This window comes from Trichoderma gamsii (assembly GCF_001481775.2).
Source record: "Trichoderma gamsii strain T6085 chromosome Unknown Scaffold_6.2, whole genome shotgun sequence".
Taxonomy (NCBI): domain Eukaryota; kingdom Fungi; phylum Ascomycota; class Sordariomycetes; order Hypocreales; family Hypocreaceae; genus Trichoderma; species Trichoderma gamsii.
Window position 1 is genome coordinate 1 of NW_020171343.1, and position 24,500 is coordinate 24,500.

Below are 24,500 nucleotides of genomic sequence, written 5' to 3' on the forward strand. Positions count from 1 at the left end.
GCATCAGTAGCATCAGTAGCATCAGTAGCATCAGTAGCATCAGTAGCATCAGTAGCATCAGTAGCATCAGTAGCATCAGTAGCATCAGTAGCATCAGTAGCATCAGTAGCATCAGTAGCATCAGTAGAGATATACTTGCTGCAATGCTAAAGGATAGACCTAAGGTACTTGAAAGTCGATCCTAGGTACATGTACGTACCTATCCACATTTATAAAATCCATTAACGTCTATCTCAGCTTGATATCTCCCTGAATTCAGCATCTTAAGCCAATTACCGGTAGCTCTTGAGCAGGACGAATGCTGCATCTCCATATCTCGACTTCTTCATAGTTTCACGGACAGTCTCCGCAATATACTCATTCCCCTCCGATGGACGAACATCATGAACACAGTGGCTCAGTCCCATCCCGGCAAGCACGGCAAGAATATAAGGTCGTGTCTCCGGCAAGCGTTGAACCAACCAGCTCAAGATCCTTAATTGTGCAGCAAAGCGACCGTCCCCTGGAAGCAAGTTTGAACCAGAGCTATCAATTGAAGTGTCGTTACTGTCGTGACTTGACCATCTAATCGGCGATTCAACTATTTTGGCCGTGTTAATATTCCAAGATGCCGCTGTTGCCATAAAGTTGCTGGGTTCTGGAAACACTTGGCAATGCCTTGTTCCTCCGGGCTCCCTATCGTAAAAACAACGACAGGTAGAGAAAAACGGCGCATTGTAAAAGTCAATGGCATCCGCAGCACGAGCAGCACCGGCAAGATTCTTGCGAAGCCGCCCTACCCAAATTAGCCCCGTTAAATAAAGCGCAGCTTCCTGCATCAAAGCAAAAGTCTTGCTATTTGCTTCAGGCTCTTTGCGAGTACAGTTACCCAACCCAAAAGGAACGTCCAGGCCTGCAGTTGTGCCCAAGTTTAGACCATAAGTATCTGCTCCTGAAACTCCATAAATGCCTGGTCGATATGATTCATCACTGACTCTGAATAATGCCCATTCAAGTATATCTTGTGCGGTAGGGCTGTTATCTTGGGACCAGTAATGTCGCCACGCGACGAGATCCAAGCTGATGGACTCCAATTGCTGCTGCAGACCAGATACTGAGTCAGGCATTTCCTTGGGAACTATATCTGAACCTGCGGCTATTTGTGACCGTTCGTTGAGAATGTCGTCTGTTTTCTGAATAATACCTGGAAGGCCGGATATTATGTCAACCAGTTTGCTTGTATTTGTCTTCAATTCGGGATGTAGTGCCCATGGCACCGATTTCCATTTTTCTTCGCTGATAAGTGTGTCTTTTCTCTGAACAAGAGCATTGGCAAGCTACTATTAATGAGTATGTGATGTTCTTCCTGTAGGTTACAAACTCACCATTGTAAATCTTGTAGATTCAAAAACAACCGGCAAATCCTGAAAGTGTTCAGGGCCACAGTATTCGAGAATTGTAGCTAACCCCTGATGATGTACAAATTCAAGCTTGGAATCAACCGCAATCTAGATATGATAACTATTAGCAACGCAATCTGACACCCTTGAAGATGTGATACCATACTGCATAAGATCCCATGATGGATATAGGCTTGATAAGAGTAGCTAATTCGTGTTTGGATGCTGTCATTAGCGTGGATTGCAACTGCTGAAGGGCCTTGCCATAGATACGCCTCGCAGTTCTTTTCAAGCCCTCTACTTGGTGGTCTCGACCAAATACCCCATATGCTAGAGCACGAAGGCTGTCATAGCAGAGTTCGTCGCTTTGCTGGGCGAGGATTTGCCTCATTGGAGTATCTTGGAGAAGAATAGAATGGATATTGATCCAGCTGTAGGCGTCGAAAAAGTAAGAGAAAGTGACATTGTCGGTGAACGGTTCTAAATTGAGTTCAACAGGAACACCTGTCATGTAATGTGATAACTCTAGCCTTGAGTCTTTTGCCTCTGCAGCTGTTGTCGAATCCGTGACTGAGTTAATAGAGTTATCAACTTTCTTTTTGCGGCCCTTAGTACGACCACGAGTCGAAGTAGTGCCAGGAGTCCTAGTTGGAGCGTTGACTGGATAAGAGTTGGATTGGCCAATTTTGACCAAAGTCTGGCGACCCGGTTGTGTTCCCAAGCCAACTCCATGGGATTCGATACGCAATATGCGATCATACCCGAGGCATTCATATTTTGACTTTTCGCACTGAGTGCATACGGGCCTCTTGGTGTCGCATTTGACGCGCCGTTTTCTGCAGGTATGGCAGCTTTTGCTGCTGATTTCTCGACCCATATTGCTGTGGAGGGAGTATATAAGCGACTTGAGGCTTTCACGCCGTTACAACTTCGCAGGTGCGGGACTGAACGGGGATTTATAACGCCTAATCCCCACTCTTTTTAGACATTACAAGGTTCCTTAGGGCGTGGATGTGCAAACTTTAGCGGCATGAAATTGTGGCATTGGAGAATCTCAAGCCCGTCAGAGACTAGCTAATAGCCAATGGGTATCGGTATGACGGCAGCGAATGTTATCATTATCGGCAAGGGCTTCTTAAAGGCGACAACTGGCTCTTAATTCCGAAAGGAAGGGAGGTTCGCTCTATTTTGTTTGTCTATAAGTCTTATAAATTGGAACTATAATGATCTAATTTCTATTTAGGGCGCAATGTTTTGTATCCATCATGCTCACGTTCAATCCTGTATATGCCAGCCTCTCTTTCTCATCAGTACTTCTCGTTCAACTTTGCGCAAACGTGCTCTTCGACCGTAACCACGCCCCATATTTCCACAAACAGAACATCCCAAAAATCCCAAGACAGGAGAGCCCGGCCAAAATTGAGACCCCACCAACAATTCCGAGTTTCAAAAACATCGGCCTTGCAAATAAAATGCACGCCACAGCAAACAGAGAGCGGCACAAGTCGTTTGCTGCAAATAGCGAAGCAGCATACCTGGGGTAGGACATGGGCAAATATACAAAGACGCTCTGGAAGATGAGAAAGTTGGAGGTGATCAAGATCGTGACGGCGATGAGATTGACGATCCAATGAATATCTTTGCGTACGGTAAAACCGAACATGGAGCAACCAGCAGAAAGCGTTACGACTGCAAAAAGTGCGGGCACAAGGCGATGTTCAGGAGCTCGGCCACCGTTTTTTCGGATGTCGGGAAGAAGATAGCAGAATTGGTAGGTGAAGAATATGATGATGCCAAAGACGCATGCTATGCCGATAGTCAAGAAGCAGAGGCCGGTTTCTCCGAGGTTGAAGCCATATATCGTTGGATAAACGAGAGGAAAACATTCGAAAAAAGAGTAGTAAATCCCATATGTAAGCGAAGTCTATAAATCGTCATTATCAGTATCTCTCATGTGATATTGTCATATCGCTGACCGAAACCAATGGTTCTGATACTAACATAGATGTTTGTGAATAGTACCGCCGGATCTTTAATCATAATTCCTGTCGGCTTCACCAAAGCGTCCCAGAAAATGCGTGAAGCACTCAATTTCTCATGGAGAATGTCAGATTTCGTCTGGAGATCGCTTCGTCCTGTTAGTTTTCGGAGTCTGACTGCACGATAATGAAGAATGGTATCTGCTCCTATAGGCAAATCTATTAGTACATGTGAATAATCCTAGTTTTGAATTCTCTTCATTACCATAGGCTTGAACAAGAAGCCATTTTCTTCTTCAGGATATAGCAAATAGCGGTTGCCAGTTGCGTATCGTATCAACTAGCCGGCAATGGAATCTTTAAGCAGCTCCATTTCGTAGCTGTGCAGCAATATTCAACACGTAGGGCGACATTACTGGGCGTAAGGAATGGTATATTTTTAAGAGATTCACCGGCTCAAAATTTCCAGTCGCCGCTCTTTCCACCCTTATCGCTACATACTTTCAATGTTCTGCCTAACTATCATTCACGCTCAACTGTAAACTCGGGCAACAACTCTGTTAATGTGACTAACCTCATAAGCGCGGCTCTACGAAACATTCCTAAATGGTGTATACCAGCTTCATCAGCATGGCCTCAAGTCTTATAATTGAGCCACGGTTTGTTGCCGTTAGCTTTTTCTCGCAGAAAAGTTCCCCTTTTGGAAGAGTTGTCCGCGCGACCCGATGTTGCTAGTTCTTAATCAGTTAACTATTTACCGCTAAAAGCTAGCCAACCTTTTTACCGCTTTGGGGCAGCGACTCAGTTTAGCGTGCGAGCTTGATAATCATGTTGAAGCTACAGCAAGGAAACCTAGAGGTATGTATCGGCAAATCTGGTTTCCAATACCAAATCACTGCGGGCCGTCTATGCAAAAGACGTCACTGTGGAGAGTCTTGCATGCATCTATTTTGCTACAATATGGATTAAGTCTCATGGCCAGACACAAGATACTCCAGTCATTCAGAGGTCAGAGATAGCTGTTGAATATGAGTACTTCCCTGGCTCTTTCGAATGCAGTCTATCTACTAATACTACTCATCATACGAGGGCAGAACGTCTGCAAACCAACCATACAGGTCCAATCCAATCAAGAACTCCCTTCATGGCTTGTTTCTCACTGTTATACACATTTATAAGCAATTAGGTTGCTTTCAAAGGAATATATGGGTTACGGGTCATGCCTGTCTTAATCTTGCCATTGGGTGGTCTTACCGCGAGAAGTTTGTCGAACGGTGCAATAAAAAGCATTAGAAAACGTCTGATGGGGTCATTACGGATGAGCTGTTCATGCCATGCATGTATATTCGCTTCTCGCTGTGATCCACAAATTGCTACAAGTTCCGCTGCGGTAGACTGCAGGTTGACTTCGGCGATAGGGTATCACACTCTATGAAGAGGTAACCAGAAATATCCGACATCGAATATAGGCTTACAATATAGGGTATCTCTCTCGGAGACATCAATACTTCAACCATGGAAAGTCCCGTTACTCGAGACTCCACCTCCGGGCGATCACGGTAATACGGCATGGCCCAGGTTAAGTTTTGAGGATAGAATTGTAACTTGCGACAAGCGTGCAACTGAATCGCGGAAACTTTCCCAAACGGGCGATAAACCAATGCCGACTTCACTCCACTTGGACTTATCTCAATTTTCTGTGTCGCTCAGTTCAAATGACGTGAATTTGGTGGCTGGCTTTGTGTGCGCCTCTTAACTGACTGGGGCCACGATACCCATTTCTGTTACTGAGCTCGTTTTGAAGTCTAGACTCCAAGGAGCCTGGAAAACTCGCCAATCGACTTGCTTGTAGACTCTAAAGAATATGGAGATCAGATCGTCGCTTCGAGGAAAATTTCCGAAACATATCGAAGATGGGGTGAACCCGTGACGTACTATACCCCTGAATCATGAAGTGACTGATCATGCTATCATCCCAAATCACCTATATGGGAAATTTTCACAAAGATATTTTATATAAGGATTAGCTAAGGAAGGCGCAAATATTCGCTATATATAGTCGCCATAGTTTCACTCATCTCAACCATCAGATCTCAGCGCCATCTGACAAAATTCTTCATTGTAACATTATTTACGCACCATTCCTTATCACCATGATTGACGACAATGAGACTTTTGATGGAACTTTTCCATTTAAGCCGCACTTTTCAGTAGCTCCAGGGTTTAGGATGCACTATGTTGATGAAGGACAAGGCCCAACAATTGTGTGCTTGCACGGAGAGCCGACATCTTCTTACTTATACAGGGAGGTCATCCCAATATTATCACAGAACTACAGAGTTATTGTACCCGATTTTATGGGGTTTGGCAAAAGCGAGACTCCAAATGTTGAGTACACGGCGAAGAGACACACAGACAACCTGGAGATTCTCGTCAACGAACTTGATCTGCACGACATTACTCTTGTCGTACACGACTGGGGTGGCCAGATTGGCGGAGCCTTGGCGATTAGACAACCGCACTTGATTCGCCGTATTGTGGTCATGAACACGATGCTGTCGATGGGAGAGCCTCCAGAAGACGAATGCTTTGAGAAAAATGGAAAGGAATCAGCTTGGTTTGGCTGGGCGGATCGAGCAATGGCTGATGGGACTTTCGAAGCAGTACTTCGCAATGCTGGCATTACTATTGTGTCAATGATGAAATTGCTCCAAGGGTACGAGCGAAAAGAAGCTACGGAAGCGTTTTTCCGTGCTTATTCGCTGCCTTTCGCAACACCAGATGAATGCCATGGTGTCGTTGCTTTTCCGAAGAGCATTGTTACAGGAAGCTTCAAGCCAGAGAAAGGAAGTGCTGAATCAGTTGCCGCCGTCAAGTCCAAGCCAGTAATGATGATTTACGGCATGAAGGACAAGGTTCTGCTGGCAAAATACTTTATTCCAGTCTTCAAAGCCGCGTTTCCGGATGCCCCCATTCATCGTCTAGAGAATGCAAGCCATTTCCTGCTAGAGGATGCACCAGAGGAAATTGCAGAGCTAATTCTTTCCTTCATCAAGAACACATAGCAATCAGATAGAATACTAATACATCTGCTCCGTAATGCGAAGATAGCTGGACTAGTTATTGTGAATGGGGCTCCACTTGACAATGTGTTCGCATTCAGGAGTATCAAAATGAATCTGATAAACTCATTAGCCAAACAGGGGAATTTTTTAAGAATAGTACTAGTATATAGTTATTTATAAAAATATTACTAGCCGATATCCTTTTCCCGATGACCCTGGCTTTAACCAAGCGAGCAGCGTTATAATGCATAACAGCCCAACAACTTTAAGAGCTAGACTTCATGCAGAAGGTATTAATCGGACACTTGGCAGCTATTCAAGTAGTTATAAGAATAGTAATCGCTTTATAATAAGAATTTTACTGGGGATAAAGCAAGTTTGACGCTTATATCCGCTTCATATACCTATAATGATATGCAGTCGGCGGCTCATTACACCGACTGAATGATGGTATATTAATTCTAACGGGAAAGTGTCACGATTCTGGCTAGAGCAAGTTGTTTAGCCGTTTTTTATCCAGCTTCTTTATGGATTAATGATACAGTACTTGGGCATGTCAATTACTTGCCAAGCAATTTGCCAAGCAATTTGTCGCTAGAGAATAAAGACAATGATGGAAGCGTCTGTAAAATCACACAAAAAAAAAACGTAACTACAATCATGGTATCAATTGATTACTATAACAGATATTTGTTGCTGTCTGTCCTCTGTGAAGCGTTTTGCCCTACACAAAACTACGAATCGGTTCATATCGATCTTCTCACAATATGATCCTACTATGCTCCATACCCCTGCCTAACTGCCGGACGGGCTTTTCCAGAACAAGTGATCTTGCCGAATGCTACCTGCACATGCTGCTCTGTAGCAGACCATCCGATGCTGGCTCTGCTGAAATCCACCTTCCACCAATGGACTTAGAATATCGAAATGTAATCATCCGAGAATTACGACAATAACTTTATTTATAGCTTTAATCCATAAATACACGTAAATCTGTAAAGCTATATATACTCACACCGTCGGCCGTTGAACTTCAAACTTGTTATTAACCACCTCTATAGTCTCTGCACATTTAGTCCATTCACAATGATGAACACCGCCATATTACTCAAAGCGCTGCTTGTCACAGCTACCACTGTGTCTGCTACGTAAGCACACTGCGAACTTCCACTGCAAGTTGGAATGAATTGCTAACTATCTGGCAGCGCTCCTTTGACAGCGTACTCTCAGGACCGTTTCTGCGGCGCTGGGTCTACTGCGTCTGCTTTTACGTGGGACACTTTTACTGAGAACGAATGCTATTCATTCAACTCCAACATCTTGTCTCTTCAGACTGGTACCATTGCTGAGGGGTGCAGCGCAACTTTCTATCGCAACAGTTTCGACTGCACAGGAGATCATTATGTGGTCGATGATGCTGATGGAGATAACTGCTTTGGCCTCGGAGGGGATATTTTCCGAAGTTTTGTTTTCGATTTTTGTGGATCACAGTGAAAGGCGACGAAATGAGATCCTAATTTGCCATTTGCTCCTGTGACGAGTACGCATGACACGATCGTCTGATGAGCCGACCTGAGCCGCTGAGGCAAAACCACCAGAGTATTTCTGCAAAAAGTTTATATAGGATTTTGGAATGTACATGCAAGCTAACAAGCTTCTCAAAACTTTGCATTGTTCTACCATAGCTCACGACTGGCCTGGAGCTAATATCGCTCGCCCCAGATGCTTACCGCAGTTTATATATATCACAGTATTTATTCAAGGCAATTTCGCAGATGACTTGTGTAACCATATCAATTATTCATTACGTCTAACATTATGTACATGTCGAATTGCAATACCGTCCATGGACGCATCTCGATCTCATAAGGAAACCTCTAACCATATAGACAATGCTCTAAGAAAGCAAGATTGCCATGCCAAGCGTAAAGGCACCAACGATACCAACAGACGCTGTAACAGAGCCAGCTCCAGAGCAGGTGTCTGATCGCTTGTAGCCATTGCCGCTGCTTTTGCTGCTAACGGTGCATGAAGTGGTGGCAGCAGGGGCAGCGGATGTTGTGGATGAAGAGCCCGAAGTAACAAGTCGTCCGCCCACTGGTCCGGAACTGGGATTAGAGGCATCCTTCGCATTTTTCGCGGCCTTCTGGTATGCGTCAAGCGTTTGGGTTGAGTTGGGGTTCACAACTCCGCTCATGCCACTGATGCAGTGGGAGAGGACGTTCTGTGAACAGTAGAAGAACAGGGGGTCGGTCGAGTTGACAGTGACTTGGAAAACTTCATTTCCTTCACCTGAGGACACAGGTTGAAACCCTGAGAAGAAAGGATTCTTCTTAGCCGGCTGGCATGGGTTCGCAAAGTCGCCCAATACCACGCTGTGGTTGATAGGGTGGAAGTGGAACTCGAGAATATCGTTGACTTTTGCCGTCACACTGTCGGGAGTAAAGGCAAGACCATTCGCTCCAACATCGATCTTGATTGTCTCCGCACTTGCATGCGAAGCAAGTGCCAGAACGGCAGCGGTAGTGAAAGTGGTAGCACGCATATTGGCTGTAAGTGCGAAATGGATGGCTAAATTGCTGGATCTGAATCTGAAGCTGGATACTTTATCTCTCGTCGAGTCCAAAAAGCTTCATCTCGAGGAACTATTTGCATCTTAAATACTAGACCCTATCTCTTGACGCCGAACACTTGGAATTCCAAATAATTGAAAATAGGAGAGGCCGCTTTCCATGATCGCGTTAGCTAACTGACACGGCTTAACTCGAGATCTCAAGGAAAGACTCTCTTCCCGATCTGTTTACTAATGCCCCTGGCACATCTTTGCTCTATCCAACCACGCGGCGAGTGGACCGCACTTTGCTGCTAGCAACTCCGCGAAAAGCCCATAGTGGTGATAGTGGTAAGTGGGGTATATAGCTCTCCCGACCGAATGGGTGCCCGTTGTTGATGCTATATTAGGAGGTGATGCTATATTAAGCGCCTGCTAGGCCACATCAGGCTGGGAAAGGGGTCACTATTGGAGTTTTGGTGGATTTGGGTCTCGCGAAATACTTCCGACCAGGCTAGGTCTGCCCGCAGACTCGGAGCAAGAGATGCGCCGGCTTGTTGGGCGACAGCGGGGTTGCCATGGGAGCCTGAACAGCTTTTGTGCCCCGAGTGATTGATTCAGCGAATCCCTACAGCTGGTCAGCTCATATGCCTGTTAAAGTTGAAATGCCGCTGCACGTTTATTGTGTAAGTAATCGTCAGCATACGCTAGCAGGCCATATCGCCCCGCATAGTTCCGGCGTGGACTTTCAGCTCTCTCTTGGTTATTGGTCAAGAACTGTTGGGATGAATGGGAAAGCACTAATATGCAGTATATCGCTCAGTTAATACCTAGTAGTATTTTGTTTCTTAATCATTCAGTCACGCTATGATGAGTGCCTCTCCGACAACGACAGTCTTCGCCGTGATTCATATCCCACAGTGTCTACAATAAAAGACTGTGATGTTAGCTCAAAGTATGCTGAACAAAGGCTGAGAGAAGCTTAATCACGTAGCCGCGAATGAGTAGATGTAGGTAAATTTAATTCAACTACTGCTGGACTATACTTCAAGTAGCCCAAGCAGTGTGGCCAATCCCGAGAGAAATGCGAACGGGAATGAAAGTAAAACCGAAACAAGCATTTCCGTCTTATTCGTATACGTATACGTCTAGACATTCTGTCCATACCGCATGGGCTTAGACTGAGGTACAGCTTCAGCCAACGCATTGCAGCGTGACGCTTCTACTAGTGTCGGTGTTGCTGCCTCCATTCTCTGAGAGAGCAAAAGTGTAAGCCCCCTTCTCCAATTCCCATTTGTTTGTCCGATTAAGAATCATCAAATATCGATCCACTTCCAGCTCAAGTGAGACAGTCTGTTTCTCACCGGCATCTAGATAAACTCGTTGGAAGGCGACGAGCTGCTTGACAGGCTGTGTAATGGTGGATACACGGCCTAACAAATAGATCTGGACAACGTAGCTGCCAGAAACAGTGCCATTATTCTGGACAGTTACGGAAAAGTCAATCCAGTCACCAGTACCAAAAGTCTGGCTACTATCCCGTGTATCGATACTGGATCTTTTTGGGCTGGAGCTTCTTATCGATGCCGTTGGAGAAGAAGTCGAAAAGGTGGTATACGACAGGCCGAAACCAAATGGATATAATGGATCAGACGGTATGTCAAGATATGCAGCAGCGTGTGCGGAGGGCTTGTAATTATAATATGCTGGAAGCTGGCCCACCGAGTACGGGATCGTGATTGGCACGCGTCCACCTGGGTTGAACGCGCCAAAGATGACATCTGCAATTGCCTGCCCCCCAGCTTGCCCTCCAAAATGCGTATCCAAAACTGCAGCGGATTGTTGATAATGATTTGGTATAGCAAATGGTCTTCCTCCCTCAAGGACGAGCACGACCGGCTTGCCGAGGGCAAAGATCTTCTTAGCCAATGCATCTTGACTTGGCGCGAGATCTAGCGATCCGCGGTCTCCCCCTTCACCGTCTGATGACCATGAGGCCCCGACTGCGAGGATAATAACGTCGCTATCTTGTGCAATGGACACTGCTTGATCAACCGCATCATTTGGAGACACCAGATTCCACCAAAAGATAAGCTGTGAGTTGACGGAGTTGACATTGGCAGATTTTTTGAAGTTGTTCCATGACTGAAACTCGATGCGAATTTGGTATTTAGCACCCTTTTTAAACGTAAAATCCACGCCATCCTGGGGTGGTATAGAATGATTTTGCTGTATCCATCCATAGCCTTCAATGTTTCCCAGAACGTTGCCGTCGGGCCCGTACCCCTTGGATGCGATCAGCTTACCATCAACATAGAGCTTTGATGTACTATTCGGCCCAATTGCAACACCAATCCATCCATTCACGTCTATATCAGTCGGAGACTCAAGTTGGCCCTCCCAGGTAGCACTGAAGTTATTTGAAGAAAGACCTGGCGGGGGGTATAAACCCCAGTCCTGGGCGGGAACCTCTAGCCTCGATGCTTTTGGGGAAGTAAAATTGGTCCCGGCATAATAAGTAGCCTGCAAACCTCCATTTGTCCCATTTGAAGCTGATAGCAAATATCCGGGAATCACATACTGGTTGTTGTATTCCCAGCTATTGGCACCCCAGCTTGATGTAAGTCGGCCGCCCGAGCTGCTGTTCTTCAAATGGCTCAGCATGCCTTGACGCAGAGTATGCGCATAATTAGCAGGGTACTGCCCCAGAGCACCGGAGTAATCTCCAAAATTGATAGTATCCGCAAATGGCCCAATCAGTGCGACCTTAGCCGATGGATCCAGCGGAAGGGTGTTATTATCATTCTTGAGCAGTATAATGCTCTTGTGTGCAGCTTCCAACGCAATCTTTTGGTGACTGGCAACAATTGCAAGAGGATCAATATGGTCAGGAATGTAAGGATTGGTAAAAAGACCCAGATCCCATTTAACGCCCAAAATTTGTCGAACATGCGATTGAAGAGTCTTCAGAGGAACCGATCCATTGGCTACCAGGTCTTGCGTAGTCTGCGTTTGTTTAGTAAAGTCGCCACAATAAAGTTTCTCCGATTACTCACAGTTATATAGGAATCCAGATCCCAGTCATAATAGTCAATCATGCCGCCAGCGTTGAACCATTGTTGCATAGCGTCTGCTTGCGAGCTTGCCACTTTGTGCTGTGTTAACAAATTACGCATGCAGGTATCGTCTGAAAGCGTAAAGCCGTCGAAATCCCAATCTTTGAGAGCTTGATACAGCATCGGATTAACAGCGTTGGGAATTCCGTCAACCTCGTTATATCCTATCATGACTCCTCTGGCCCCCCCAAGCTCGTAATTGGCTCTGAATGGGATGAGAAGGTCTTGCATAATTTGCCGAGTTCCAAGGCCCGTGAAAGGAGCAGTATTATGACCACTTTGTGCTCCCCCATGGGCGAAAAAGTGCTTACCAGTTAGCTTTACACGCGACTATAACAACATTAAACTAACCTTCATTATTGGGAATACGGCGTCTGGATCAGAGAAAGATTTATTCTTGGATAAACCAGAAGAGTAAGCAACGCCAATTTGTGATGTAAGAACTTTATCTTCGCCAAAGGTTTCTGCAGAGTGTTATTAGCATTCATAGCCTGAGTCAGTTTCAACTAACCTTGGACTCTCCCCCATCGAGGCTCTTGGGCAAGGTCAAGAACTGGTGAAAAGCAGCCGTGTACTCCAATAGATCTTGCTTCAGTTCCTATAGCTCTTCCAACGCGATAGACGATATCTGTGTCAAACGAAGCAGCCATCGCAATATTCTGCGGGAACAGGGATTGCTTCAAAGGTTTTGTTAGTTTATGTTGAAATAAACAGGATAAAGCTCAAAAAAAAACCTTGAAGCTGCCTATGCCATGGAGACATTCTTCGACGAGCATCATCGGAATCTGGATATGCGACTTTTCCAATTGAAGTTTTTGAACACCGTTGAAGTAAGATTTGTTCATAGGGTACCAGTCATGTATTACTCCAACTGGAGATTTTGGGCTGAGGTGCATCGTTTGGTCTAGAATATGTCAGTTGTCTGCTTATACAAAGAAGTCTGATGCTTACCGTAAATTTCATTATGCGAATCTCTTCCGACAATGTCATCGGCAAACATGAGATGCAGTTGCAAGACTACAAGTACATAATGTTAGTCACGTAAAATGCACTAGGTATTGTTTCGCGTATGGGTGTAAAATTTACCCAAGTCGCTCACAGACATCTTTGAGATCAAAGAGTCAATAAATTGATCTTTGTTGGGCGCTTTATCGGCGGTTCCATCATTGCTCCTGTCGGCTACCGGCCCCAACCTAGCGTCAACCTGTGAGGCGACCGAGATGACCACGAATGCGGCAGCTTTCCAATGCTTGAACAGCATCTTGGATTGGCTACTTCATTTGCGTTAGATACACTTAAAGATTATGTATGAACCATATATTTACGATTTCCAACTTTTAAGTTCCACGGATACTACGGGCTACATAAGTTGCCGCAACTGACGTTACGAAAGATCTGCAATCCGATCAACAATGCGGGGAGACATCCGATCGGGTGATTTGGCTAAATGAAGATACGTCTTCGGATTAGACACACGTCCTCAATACCACCTCACAGGGATCTATTATCCTACGGAATATTCTTTACCAAGTCAAATGCCGTGTGCATACCTGTAGTTATGACCCCCACCTTCATTTGACGAGCGGATTGTAAACAAGATACGTCAAAGTTGATCAAAGATGAACACAGTTACATACTACTAGTGGCTACGTTGGATGATCACCTGATGTATGAAGAAGTAGGGAACAGCCTGAAAACAGTAGCGCCGATTCATTTGCCGTTACCTGCTGTTTGTGTATTTAGATACGTCAAGAATCGTAATGCGAAAAGTGCCACGACTAAGATCCGAAGGATGTGTGTTTATTGAGTAATATTTAGTTATAGATATACTTGAAAAAGGTGTCACCCCTCGTTTTAGGTCTATTCACATTGTGGCAGCGTTGCTTTCATCCCAATCACAAGAAATGCGATCAATGACGACAGCTACTAGGGTAGCAGATTATGCAGGCACAGGCAGTTGCTTTAAACAACACTTGTTTTGCGCGCACAACATGCCATTCCAAGTAATTCGATAAGGTGATTCAGTGATTAAGAATCAGTCAGAAATTTTACAACTATTACTGAGAGCATAAAAGAAACAAATTGGTGAATGTGTACGGCCGCCTATAACATTGATCAACCTTGTACTTCCCTATATGCCATTCATTCAGACTGCTGATTAACGTCAAACAATGCATTCAAGACAAGTTAGTCATGCATATAAAAGTAATTAACTCATCCATCAAGTACTCCTCTCATTCAGCATTCCATGCGCCCAAGCCTTGTAAGTTGCCGAAACACGGGAATGTTGGCTTGTTATGCTTACACTTATAATGGCAAGTCTTGAGTAATTATACATGGCATCGGCTAATGATTGGATATACTTCTTAAGAGATCTTTATTAGCTATAATTTAGAAAGAATGGCAATAATCTGAAGATCTAGTTAGTGTTATCCAGATGCGGATGATGACAAAGTAGGAAGCGGACCCTATCCTCTGTCCTGGCGCATTGTCCATAAAGCCGGCAGTCAGCGATTTGAAGAGGGCATCATGATGCGAGCCAAAACACACAGATTGAGCGGAAAAACTACATTGCGCAAATTAATAGTTACAGCCGTAAGCTTAGCCATGTAAGAGACTGATCTAGCTTCCAGCGTCCTGCCGCTTCAGCTGGGCGACATCTGGCTTCAGGGGCTCCCGATGCAGATCTCTTACAAGCCACAAACATGTTCATAAACTGTGGTAGGAACCATCTTTGTAAGCCTCTTTTTATTGGGCGCAATCTGAGTGCTTTGACAAAATTTGAGACTCAGGGCCACGGCGTCTAGCAGCAGCGGACTTTTCTCCGAGACGCTACCTTCCTAATCAGGCAATTAGCGTTGTAACAATTCCAGTGGAAGGCGGGCCCCAGAATCGAGAGCATTTCACGATGGCTGCGACAGTCTTACAGTTTCATTCTGATGTAGGAGATGTCAAAATACCAACGCCAGCAATGCATCAGTCTGTGCTTACAAGATAGCACGTAGCCAGAAGGTATGGACTCGATCATGTACCATACATTTTGAACAAGACATAGGCCGAGTATGGTACAGACAACACCAAAGGCCAGAGTGGCACGTATCTTCAAGTTCATGTAATTTTCCGTGATCGGCGCTCCGAACCAGCTGTAGGACCGAATTCACTTACATTGCTCATCTAATCATTCTGTTCATTAGAGATGAATAGCTCGTGTTATGAATGCGGCAAGATTATTTTGCGTTTCATTCAGACAGAGCGACTGCCTTTTTTAGCGCAAGTTTCATGCTCATACTAGCAAAGATCGTCGTCTCAAACTGTTTTGCATGTAACATCCGTCTCATAAGGCATCTCAAGATCTGCATTGCGTCCCTCTAATTATTATGGGAAAGTTGAAGACTTTGAAAGTTCGAATGGCACCTGCCGAGTAACGTTAAGTCATCCTCAGATGAGTTTTGGTGTTGAGACGAGGCAGGCTCACGAGATTTTTATATAAAATCGTGCTTATACCATGAGAATTGCCATGCCATTGTTTTGTTGAATCGTCATTAGTACATACTTCACTCTTTTCTCCTTACGCTCTTTGAAAGCATTTTTTCTGTATATATAATTGCTTTTTTTATACCTTTGTGTATATATCTTTGCATCATGTTTTTCCGCAACGCCATCGCTGTAACAAGTCTCTTGGCTGCACTATCCAGTGCCCAACCTTCCGGTCCTGAACTGGCTGTGTATTGGGGAGCCGAAGACGACTCGACCACCTTGGCTGATGTATGTGCGGATTCGTCTTATGGCATTGTGAATCTTGCCTTCCTCGATACCTTCTTTGCTGCAGGAGGCTTTCCTCAACTCAGCCTCAGCGGGCTGGATGGTCCGTCCCAAGCTCAGCAAAACGCCGGTGCCACTGGCCTCAAAGATGGTAGCAGCCTTGTGGATGCTATTCAACAGTGCCAATCCGCCGGGAAGCTGGTTCTTCTCAGCCTTGGTGGCGCAGGTGCCGATGTCACTCTTCAGTCAGACTCTGACGGAGAGAAGATCGCTGATACGCTCTGGAATCTGTTTGGTGGCGGCACTGATAACTCAGAGCTACGTCCCTTTGGAGATATCAAGCTTGATGGCTTCGATCTGGGTGAGTACATCTCATGAAATATCACAACTAATATGGCTAACTCTAGGCAGACAACGAATCTGGTAACCCCACAGGTTACCTAGCTATGGTCCAGCGCTTCAAGTCCAACTTCCAAAACGATACAAGCAAGAGTTATTTCCTCAGTGCCGCTCCTCAATGCCCCTTCCCCGATGCTTCGCAGCCTCAAGACGTTTGCAGCGAATTGGACTTTGTCTGGGTGCAGTTCTACAACAACGGCGACTGCAACATTGCGCAATCTGACTTCTTAAACTCCGTCCAGACTTGGAGCAGCGGCATTGGCAACGCTAAGCTCTATATCGGTGCTTTGGCCAGTGGAGCTGACGGCGATCAGGGCTTTGCTGATGCTAATACGCTATTGGGTGCTATTCAGGACGTCAAGAACATCAACCTTCCCAACTATGCAGGCGCCATGCTTTGGGAAGCCCAGCTGGCTGTTCAAAATGGTAACTTCCAGCAGAAGATTGCTCCTGGTCTGTAAGCAATATAAGATATAGAGGGTTACAGTGTATATCACTGCAGGTGAGTGATGGAACGTTGAATTATGTATGAATAGCAAGTCTATACGAAAATTTCGATTGTATATACACACTTTCTTGCCAAACGACGACGTTGACAAATCCGTACCTGGGCTGCGCGTACATGCCATCAAGAATCCACTTACCTAACTTCGTATCTGTGTAAGGCAGATGTTTAGATCACAACTATACGCACAGAGTGAGTAGTTGTTAACAAAAAAGGATTTAGTATCAGCAAAGCAACATGTATATGTACGTAAACGCATTTAACCAACCAGCGTCACGGATATCCGGGCCTGTTCTCGCGCAAGCTATCGGATACCCATTTGTATGTAAGACGGGCTTTTTCCGAGGCTAGTTTAATACGTCGACAGAACCCTGTAACCTCATCAATAGGCCTCTACATTAGACCGCCGATTACTATTTAGCGAGGCTTACCATATTGATTTTTACGACTTTTAACTCTATACCGCCTACTCACACGAGAGCAATTGCATAGACTCTAGCCTTCAACATCTACAGTATACATGGGCTAGTACTCAATACGCCCAGTCAATGCCCTATTTGGATTTACCAAGTGTAGACCGAGAGACGCTGAAGAACAAGAATCCTACCCCTCTATTTTCTCTTTTCTCAGGTCTTTGCCGTCACCCCGCTTCAGTCGTTGTGACTCAATCTCATTGGATAACTACGTACCAACACCGAGGCCATGCTAGACTTCATCAAGTCAATGGTACGAAAGGACAAACGACAGTGGTGCGGTGTCTGTCTCTTCGAGCTCAATCCGACGGCTAAATCGCTCCCGTCGGACGTAGGCGAGCGATGGGAGTACGCATTTGCGGAATCTGACGATCGCGAATTCAGTTTGACGGATCTTGTCCACTCCTCTCAGCGTGGTTGCAACCAGTGCACAGCTTTCATCAGAGCCTTCAAAACTTTCGGGATCGAATGCAAAGAAGCCACATGGAACCCCAACGTAAATTCTCCTGGAAGCCCATTTTTGGAAATCACAACGGCCGATGGCACGAAACAGAATTTGGAGCTCTGCTGCAGCGAGGCGTCACTAGATAAGCCAGTACTGTTTGCAGCCGAGACATCAGTACATGCGGCTCTGTGTAGGGGCTATAAACTCTCACGCTCGACAGGAGACGACAAATCTATTACTCAAGCGGTAGATTGGCTGAGCAAGTGTAGGGCTTCGCACGGCGAATGTCAAGCCTATGATGCAGCCTTTGTGCCAACCCGACTTCTTTATTTGGGAACGAAACAGGCAGAAAGTCAGTTTCTTGAGCTGGTCGAGAACCTGGACCATGCTGTACCATATGCTGCTTTAAGCCACAGATGGACACAAGAAACGCCGACAAAGAGTCTCCTAACAAATAACTTGCCAGACCGAAAGCAGAATGGTATGCCTATGGCAAGCCTACCAGAGATGATGCAGGATGCCGTGTCTGTGTTGCAACGACTGGGCATCGAGTATGTATGGATCGACTGCCTGTGCATAGTGCAAGATGACAAAGATGACTGGAAGAAAGAGGCATCTTTAATGGCATCCATCTACAAAAATGCGGACCTCACAATCGCGGCCTCCTGGTGCGACAGAGTCGGGCAACGACTTTTTCGAGACCACAGCGCGTCTCATGAATCGGCGGTAGATGTTGCCGAGATTAATGGCCAGTCCATCTTCATCCGCCGCAGGAAGCCTCATTTCAGCTGGATGGGCAACGAGTCATTTTGGTTCGGCCATGCGATGACAGATGATCCGGATGTCGAGTGGCCCACTCTGACCCGAGGCTGGGTCTATCAGGAACAACTACTATCACGTCGAATGCTTCATTTCACGCGAAATGAACTCGTTTGGGAATGTCTCGAGACAACCCAGTGTGAGTGCGGATGGCTCGATAATAATAATGTCCGTCGTCAGGGGGAGACAGGGTCATATAAACGAGCTGCTGGCGACAAGACTTGGGCTGAGGTGATTAAAGAATATGCCAAACGTCCTCTGACTGTTCCCATGGATAGGTTACCAGCTTTAGGAGGCATTGCTAAGACGATTGCGGTGGCAAAGGGCTACGATACAGAGGAGTATCTGTGCGGGCTTTGGGAAAAGGAGCTTGAAGGCATTTTCTGGTATCTTACCGAGCCTCCCCGTGGTCCGCGATCCAATCCCCAGATTCCCGCGTGGTCGTGGGCCTCTGTGGATGGTGATAAAGACTGTTGGCAGGCTTCTTTAGAGGGCATCGAGTTTTTGGGAAGCGACGTGAAATATGCCGCCGGCAGCGATCCATTCTTGGGCGATGTGGTAAGCGGAACATTGACACTCGCTGGACATGTCGTTCCTGGGATCATGCATCACGGCCAAGATTGGACTAAAGCTTTGGAAGCAATGCGCGATACCGCAGATGCTTCTCATCCGCTGACTTGCGAGAGGGGCACAGAATATGGAGTGCAAATTTGCGGACAATTTGTCGCACTCACTCCAGACTACAGAGTAGATTTACCAGGAATCGGTTTTGCATCTTCCGGCTCGCAAGTTTTTTGTCTGCTCTTCGGACGTACGACATCGGGAGAGATGGATCCTGATTCAGGCGAAGGAACTGAGACCGTTAGAGCGAACCTTCTCGTGTTACGCCGTACGAGTGAAGATCCTCCTCGATACGAGAGGATTGGAGTGAACGAGTGCTGTATTGAACTAGATACTTTTCTAAGCCAGTCTGAAAGGTATCAGCTGACATTGGTATAATGATATACAGGTGCATGCAGTGTCCATGTATTAATAGCTTACTGCATTCCATTAGTTTGCACGTGGCCGTCGCCTACTGGGCAATATCATTCAAGCCACTGATGACAGCTGCAGTTAGTTCAATTGCTGTATAATTTGGGTAGAGATGCATCTCATGCCTCATGCTTTTTAAAAAGAAAAGAAATAAACAGAGATCACTAGCTATAAAAGACTATCCATGCAGCTATTGCCAGGCAAAAACGGGGTGAACTCCTTAGCCTGCCAAAATGGCGATGATAGTAAGAAGCGTGAACTATGGCGGCTGGCGGACACCGACCCTTAGAAGAATAACCAATTCGTATTGTCTATGCTAAGAGTCCTAGCAGAATGCATGAAGCAGCGGCCATCAAGGCTCCATGCCGATCAGAAGTCGGTGAAAGAGAACGTCCCAATGACTAAGAGTAGGCGTCTAGTATTGCCGTATTCGTACATAGTCTTCCAACTATTAAACTACAATCTTCCAAGAGGATTAGTGTCTGAATAGATCTCATTTTACGAATGTGCTGCGAAGACGAAGGCATCTGCTCCGAAGGATTAGGCTTTTCAGCATTTCGCCTTGGCTGAGCGACAGATTCCGTCTGCTTGTTTGGCGTTCATCCTTCATCCTTTGCCATGAACTTTTTCCCCTCTGTAGCACAAAGTCCCGACTTCACGTCTCACTCTGTACGAGCGATTTTGGCAATCTGGTAGCACTAATACTTCACTTCCCCAAGATAATTACGTAGCCGCGCAAAGCTTCTCCGGATTACTGTCAATCCAGGGCAGGGCGCCAGCATACCATGGTAGTACGGGCTATTTTTTACGCCCCCAAAGCGGAATAAAGAATTCTAACGCATGGTTCGGTGTTTATTTGGCTCCCCTTGCATGAAACGAAACGAAACTTTTTAGCCTCCAGCCAGTCAGCCCTTACACTTGTGCTCCCCCAAGTAAACAAGCCGGTTGGGCTTCGGAAAACCACGAAAAGTGACAGTTTAGAACAAGAGACAATATGACGTCAATGAGGTTAATGAGAGACACCGAAATTGAAGGATTTTCAGAAATTGGGCGCATATGACTTTGTTGGCTGTGTCGTGAGGATTCAATCGAGTAATTGTGTTACCCATTGACCAGAGTTGGGCTGCTACCCAAAGCCACATCTTTTAACCTCATAAGTCTAATGATAGAATGCTTTGTAAAGCGGCGCCACATCACTAAGTCAGTAAGATAATGCAAATACACGTAGCTGTGCCTGTAAGACTGGCGCCACTATGCGCTTGGTTTGCTTAAGCTTCTTTCTTGAAAAGTAATCACGAAATTTATGCCCATGGGAAATGTATAGCGTTGTAGGGCACGCTATTCATAGGCACGAGTCTGGATCCTTAGTCACGACAAGCTATCCTATTAATAGGCCCTGAATAGGAGCCAAAGCTGCAAAGCTCATGGGGCTGACATGGCTAGCTTATTTTTGCATACGGAACTGGCTTGAACCGGTGGCGGCGCAGACTGGAGCTAATGCCCTTATAGTGCTGACGACTTGGACCCAACGAGTTGGTTGTCAACTAAGACTGGGATTTCGGCAAATTACCCAATCACACATTTTGTTAGGATGATGGGAGGCTCGGAATATGGCGAAGCTAGTGCTGAGGCGGGCGGATTTGGTAATGCCAAAGATGAGAACTGACCCGAAATATTGCACTTTGCTCGGTTGGGCTCCCAGCCGAGAGGCTGTACTACTGCAAAGCAGTCATCACCACGATGTTAGTTCACGATGAAGTGCTGACTTCTAAATGAAAGCTTGTATAAATAAGAACCTTTGATCCCGCTGTAATATCCGTTCTCATCATCATCATCACAAGCAATAACAAGCAAACAACAGCTTCTACTACACTCTAATACACTCTAATACCATCTTCTTCTATCAATACCTCACTCTCAACCAAACATCAACATGTTCGCTTCCAAGGCCTTTGCCCTCTTCGCCGCTGTCATCGCCAGTGTTTCTGCTGCCCCAGCTGGCACTCCTACTACTGGAAACGACTTGGTCAGCCGCACAGGATGGACCGGAGTCACCCACTCAGTGGTTGTTGGACGCGGCGGCCTGCACTTCGATCCCGAGAACGTTGTAGCTGAGATTGGCGACACCATCGAGTGGCACTTCCAAGCTGCCAACCACTCCATTGCTCAGTCCGACTTTGCTCACCCTTGCAAGCCTCTCGCCGACGGCACTTCATTTTTTGCAGGGTTTAACTTCGTAACAAAGGACGGTCAGAATCCAAACGTTTACCAGATCACTGTTATCGACAACAGCCCCATCTGGTACTACTGCCCCCAGACCAAGGGCAACCACTGCCAGATGGGCATGGTCGGTGTTATCAACCAGAACTTCAACTCCCAGAACACTCTCTCAAACCAGAAAGTCATTGCTGCTGGCACTGGTGTTTCCACCGTCGGAACTATCCAGGGCGGCAAGAACGGCGGCTTCATCCGCGCCAACCCCAACCCCAACAGCGGTTTTTAAACGGTTTCTAAGCGGTTTCTTTTCCTTTTTTCTCTCTTCATACCATCTTTCCTAGCATAGCATTTCCTTTTCGGGCATGGTGGAGTACAAACTGGACTCGGAATATGGCGGTCTTTGGGTAGCGACGAAGATATCACGGTGAATTATATAGACATTAGACTTTCCTTAATAAAAACTATACTGGTTCAAAGACTAGAAATTACTCGTTTCACGTGCTCTCTTACTCCCACGGTTAGAACACATATAGCGAGGTTACAGTAGGAGCTGAAAGGGGGGGAGGAGAAAAAAGGGGGGTGGGGGGAACTTCCTGTCTCTACCCGGTTGTTTTCTGGACCAAAGATTGAGTGTATCATGAAAATCTCAATACTACATGTATCCTGGATGACAGTATGACAGCTACATATAGGTGATTACTGTTGTTTACAAACGTACGTCACCATATCTCTATTTATGACGGAGAGTCACTAGCAAACAAAGAGAGAATAACTTGAGAGTCACAATATATAAAACTCATGCTATAAGTATTTTTTAGATCAAATTATAACAAGAGCCGTATATAACCATCAGCAAATCTCAGACCCCACTTCCCTATATTTGATGTTTCTCAAGCTCCCACTTCCCCAACATGTGACGTTTCTCAACACTTGTTCCATACTGCTAACAAATATCGCATCACCCACTTCTGATATCAATCTTTAGAGGCCTAGCCGCACAAATATCTCTTGACTACATCGTGAGTTTTGCCTGAACAGCCAATGGTCTTCTTTGAAACTGGTGCACAAGTTCCATAAAGCGAATTGTCCTTGACCCGTCGAAGCCTCTGTGGCTTTTGAGCATAACCCGTATTGGGATCAGTGCATCCAACCTGATGAGATATTAGCTTCAGTAGTCTTCTGGGCTTTATCCTTTGTGCTTCCCAAGTAATATGATTCCCCGTTAAGCTCAAAATTTTGGTTGCATTCTCTCGAGCTTTCGGGAGCGATCTCAGCATTTTCCTGACATGGGCTCACTCCTTCAACCCAGGCGACATTGAAATGAGTGCCACCAGCTCTAATTTGATTGCCGATAGCTATGGCGGTATGAGCAACAGGGAGGACTGTCACTGAGAGGCAGAGGATAGCTTGGGCGATTGAGCTTGTGAAATGCATTTTGATAGAATAGTAACTTGATCTCTGATGGAGTTGTTTTGGAGCCAATAGTAGAATGTTTTCCTTATTATTCCCTTTGTATTGGAGGCAACTTTGCTCTTTATATACATATTCCCGGCTCTCTTTGGCAACTACTTGTGCACAGGGAAACCTCAGGACTTACCTCGGCTGTTGAAAGTATTACAAAGATGACGCTGCTCATCTTGCCATCTCCTCATCCAAAGTTGTATTGCAACAATCCTCTGGCCAAGTGGGATGATATCGTTACCTCTGATTCGTATACTCATACCATGTCTTAGCCTGAAACTCCACCGCGGGCTGGATATCGTCTAAAAAAAATTTAGATCCTATATGTGATCCTTCGGAGGTCATAGTCAGATTTAAAATAGAGTTATAAGGTTACATTTACTCTATTTCCGTACGTAAACTACTCCCCAGGATCGACCACGGTGGCGGCGTGGCACTTTGTTAACTCAGAAAGGCAGTCCAATCCTAGAGGATCTATCCTCTGCAGTAGATCGGCAGGAAGCGGAACAGACTGTCATAATGACAATGCTTAAACCAATCGCCACCTAATCTGTATCTGCAGCTGATCTTATACCGATACGGAGAAAGCAGGTACATGTACATACCACTGACTGCTCTTTTGTGGCTACATTCAAGCTCGGCGTCTGTGCAATCTTGGGTTGCCATTTTCGGCAACATGCGGCGCTCTAGCTAGAGTTCTTATGGTTCCTTCACCTCCATCACCATAACCATTGAGCCTACCATCGTTACCCCTTTTCCGCATGTCAGTTGCTGTTTGCTGTCAGCAATTACTTGGCTACGGTAGATGACTCTCCTTTTGTCTTTAGCTCAACGTAAGGAGAGTCAACTTGAGCTTCGCGTGGGATCGGAGTGGATATGTCTCATTGCACAGTAAAGCTTCGGGAGTTAGAGCCATATTTCGTTAGTAACTCCGAAGAAGACCATTTCGCCTGATTTCATTTCAAAGTCTGCTTGAGTTGACGCCTCAGTCTACAAAAGATATGTGCTCGTATGCAGTACGCAGCAAATAAGCCGCTTCTACATTTCCCTTTTGTTGCACGTGAGTGTACACCCATGGTCCGATGCAACGCGCCTGCCCGTTTGCAATACCACAAAAGAATTATTTCACTCGTCAAAGACATAGCTTTTCCTCCATTTTAGATCAATTCTATTGACGCTTTTGATGACCTTCATAACGGTTGTCACTCCCCACCACTGCAGCGACATCAGGCGATGGTAGCAAAAGTCTAATTGCACTAGTCCAAACATGTGCTAGCCAGTTTTGTAACACAGCTGC

The 24,500-nt window shown here is 45.8% G+C and overlaps 8 protein-coding genes across 8 annotated transcripts; 5 read left to right on the plus strand and 3 right to left on the minus strand.

Moving 5' to 3' along the window:
- Positions 1 to 272: 272 nt before the first annotated feature.
- TGAM01_v202337 (hypothetical protein) lies at positions 273 to 2,256 on the minus strand (the record flags this gene model as incomplete). The annotated part of the gene is made up of 3 exons (XM_018804966.2): positions 273 to 1,316; positions 1,365 to 1,487; positions 1,546 to 2,256. 3 exons carry the CDS (start codon positions 2,254 to 2,256, stop codon positions 273 to 275), a joined length of 1,878 nt encoding a protein of 625 aa, XP_018661957.2.
- A 3,255-nt stretch (positions 2,257 to 5,511) lies between these two features.
- On the plus strand, positions 5,512 to 6,423 carry TGAM01_v202338 (hypothetical protein; the record flags this gene model as incomplete). Its single annotated transcript, XM_018804965.1, has 1 exon — positions 5,512 to 6,423. One exon carries the CDS (start codon positions 5,512 to 5,514, stop codon positions 6,421 to 6,423), a length of 912 nt encoding a protein of 303 aa, XP_018661956.1.
- A 1,086-nt stretch (positions 6,424 to 7,509) lies between these two features.
- On the plus strand, positions 7,510 to 7,917 carry TGAM01_v202339 (hypothetical protein; the record flags this gene model as incomplete). The annotated part of the gene is made up of 2 exons (XM_018804964.1): positions 7,510 to 7,571; positions 7,629 to 7,917. The coding sequence occupies 2 exons, from the start codon at positions 7,510 to 7,512 to the stop codon at positions 7,915 to 7,917; spliced, it is 351 nt and encodes a 116-aa protein (XP_018661955.1).
- A 403-nt stretch (positions 7,918 to 8,320) lies between these two features.
- TGAM01_v202340 (hypothetical protein) lies at positions 8,321 to 8,968 on the minus strand (the record flags this gene model as incomplete). Its single annotated transcript, XM_018804963.1, has 1 exon — positions 8,321 to 8,968. The coding sequence occupies one exon, from the start codon at positions 8,966 to 8,968 to the stop codon at positions 8,321 to 8,323; it is 648 nt and encodes a 215-aa protein (XP_018661954.1).
- Positions 8,969 to 10,168: 1,200 nt separating this feature from the next.
- TGAM01_v202341 (glycosyl hydrolase family 3 N terminal domain-containing protein) lies at positions 10,169 to 13,351 on the minus strand (the record flags this gene model as incomplete). The annotated part of the gene is made up of 7 exons (XM_018804962.1): positions 10,169 to 11,980; positions 12,031 to 12,396; positions 12,442 to 12,554; positions 12,602 to 12,767; positions 12,825 to 12,994; positions 13,042 to 13,107; positions 13,177 to 13,351. 7 exons carry the CDS (start codon positions 13,349 to 13,351, stop codon positions 10,169 to 10,171), a joined length of 2,868 nt encoding a protein of 955 aa, XP_018661953.1.
- Positions 13,352 to 15,732: 2,381 nt separating this feature from the next.
- TGAM01_v202342 (chitinase) lies at positions 15,733 to 16,712 on the plus strand (the record flags this gene model as incomplete). The annotated part of the gene is made up of 2 exons (XM_018804961.1): positions 15,733 to 16,213; positions 16,264 to 16,712. 2 exons carry the CDS (start codon positions 15,733 to 15,735, stop codon positions 16,710 to 16,712), a joined length of 930 nt encoding a protein of 309 aa, XP_018661952.1.
- Positions 16,713 to 17,458: 746 nt separating this feature from the next.
- Positions 17,459 to 19,492, plus strand: TGAM01_v202343 (heterokaryon incompatibility protein; the record flags this gene model as incomplete). Its single annotated transcript, XM_018804960.1, has 1 exon — positions 17,459 to 19,492. The coding sequence occupies one exon, from the start codon at positions 17,459 to 17,461 to the stop codon at positions 19,490 to 19,492; it is 2,034 nt and encodes a 677-aa protein (XP_018661951.1).
- A 1,966-nt stretch (positions 19,493 to 21,458) lies between these two features.
- On the plus strand, positions 21,459 to 22,028 carry TGAM01_v202344 (hypothetical protein; the record flags this gene model as incomplete). The annotated part of the gene is made up of 1 exon (XM_018804959.1): positions 21,459 to 22,028. The coding sequence occupies one exon, from the start codon at positions 21,459 to 21,461 to the stop codon at positions 22,026 to 22,028; it is 570 nt and encodes a 189-aa protein (XP_018661950.1).
- Positions 22,029 to 24,500: the final 2,472 nt, after the last annotated feature.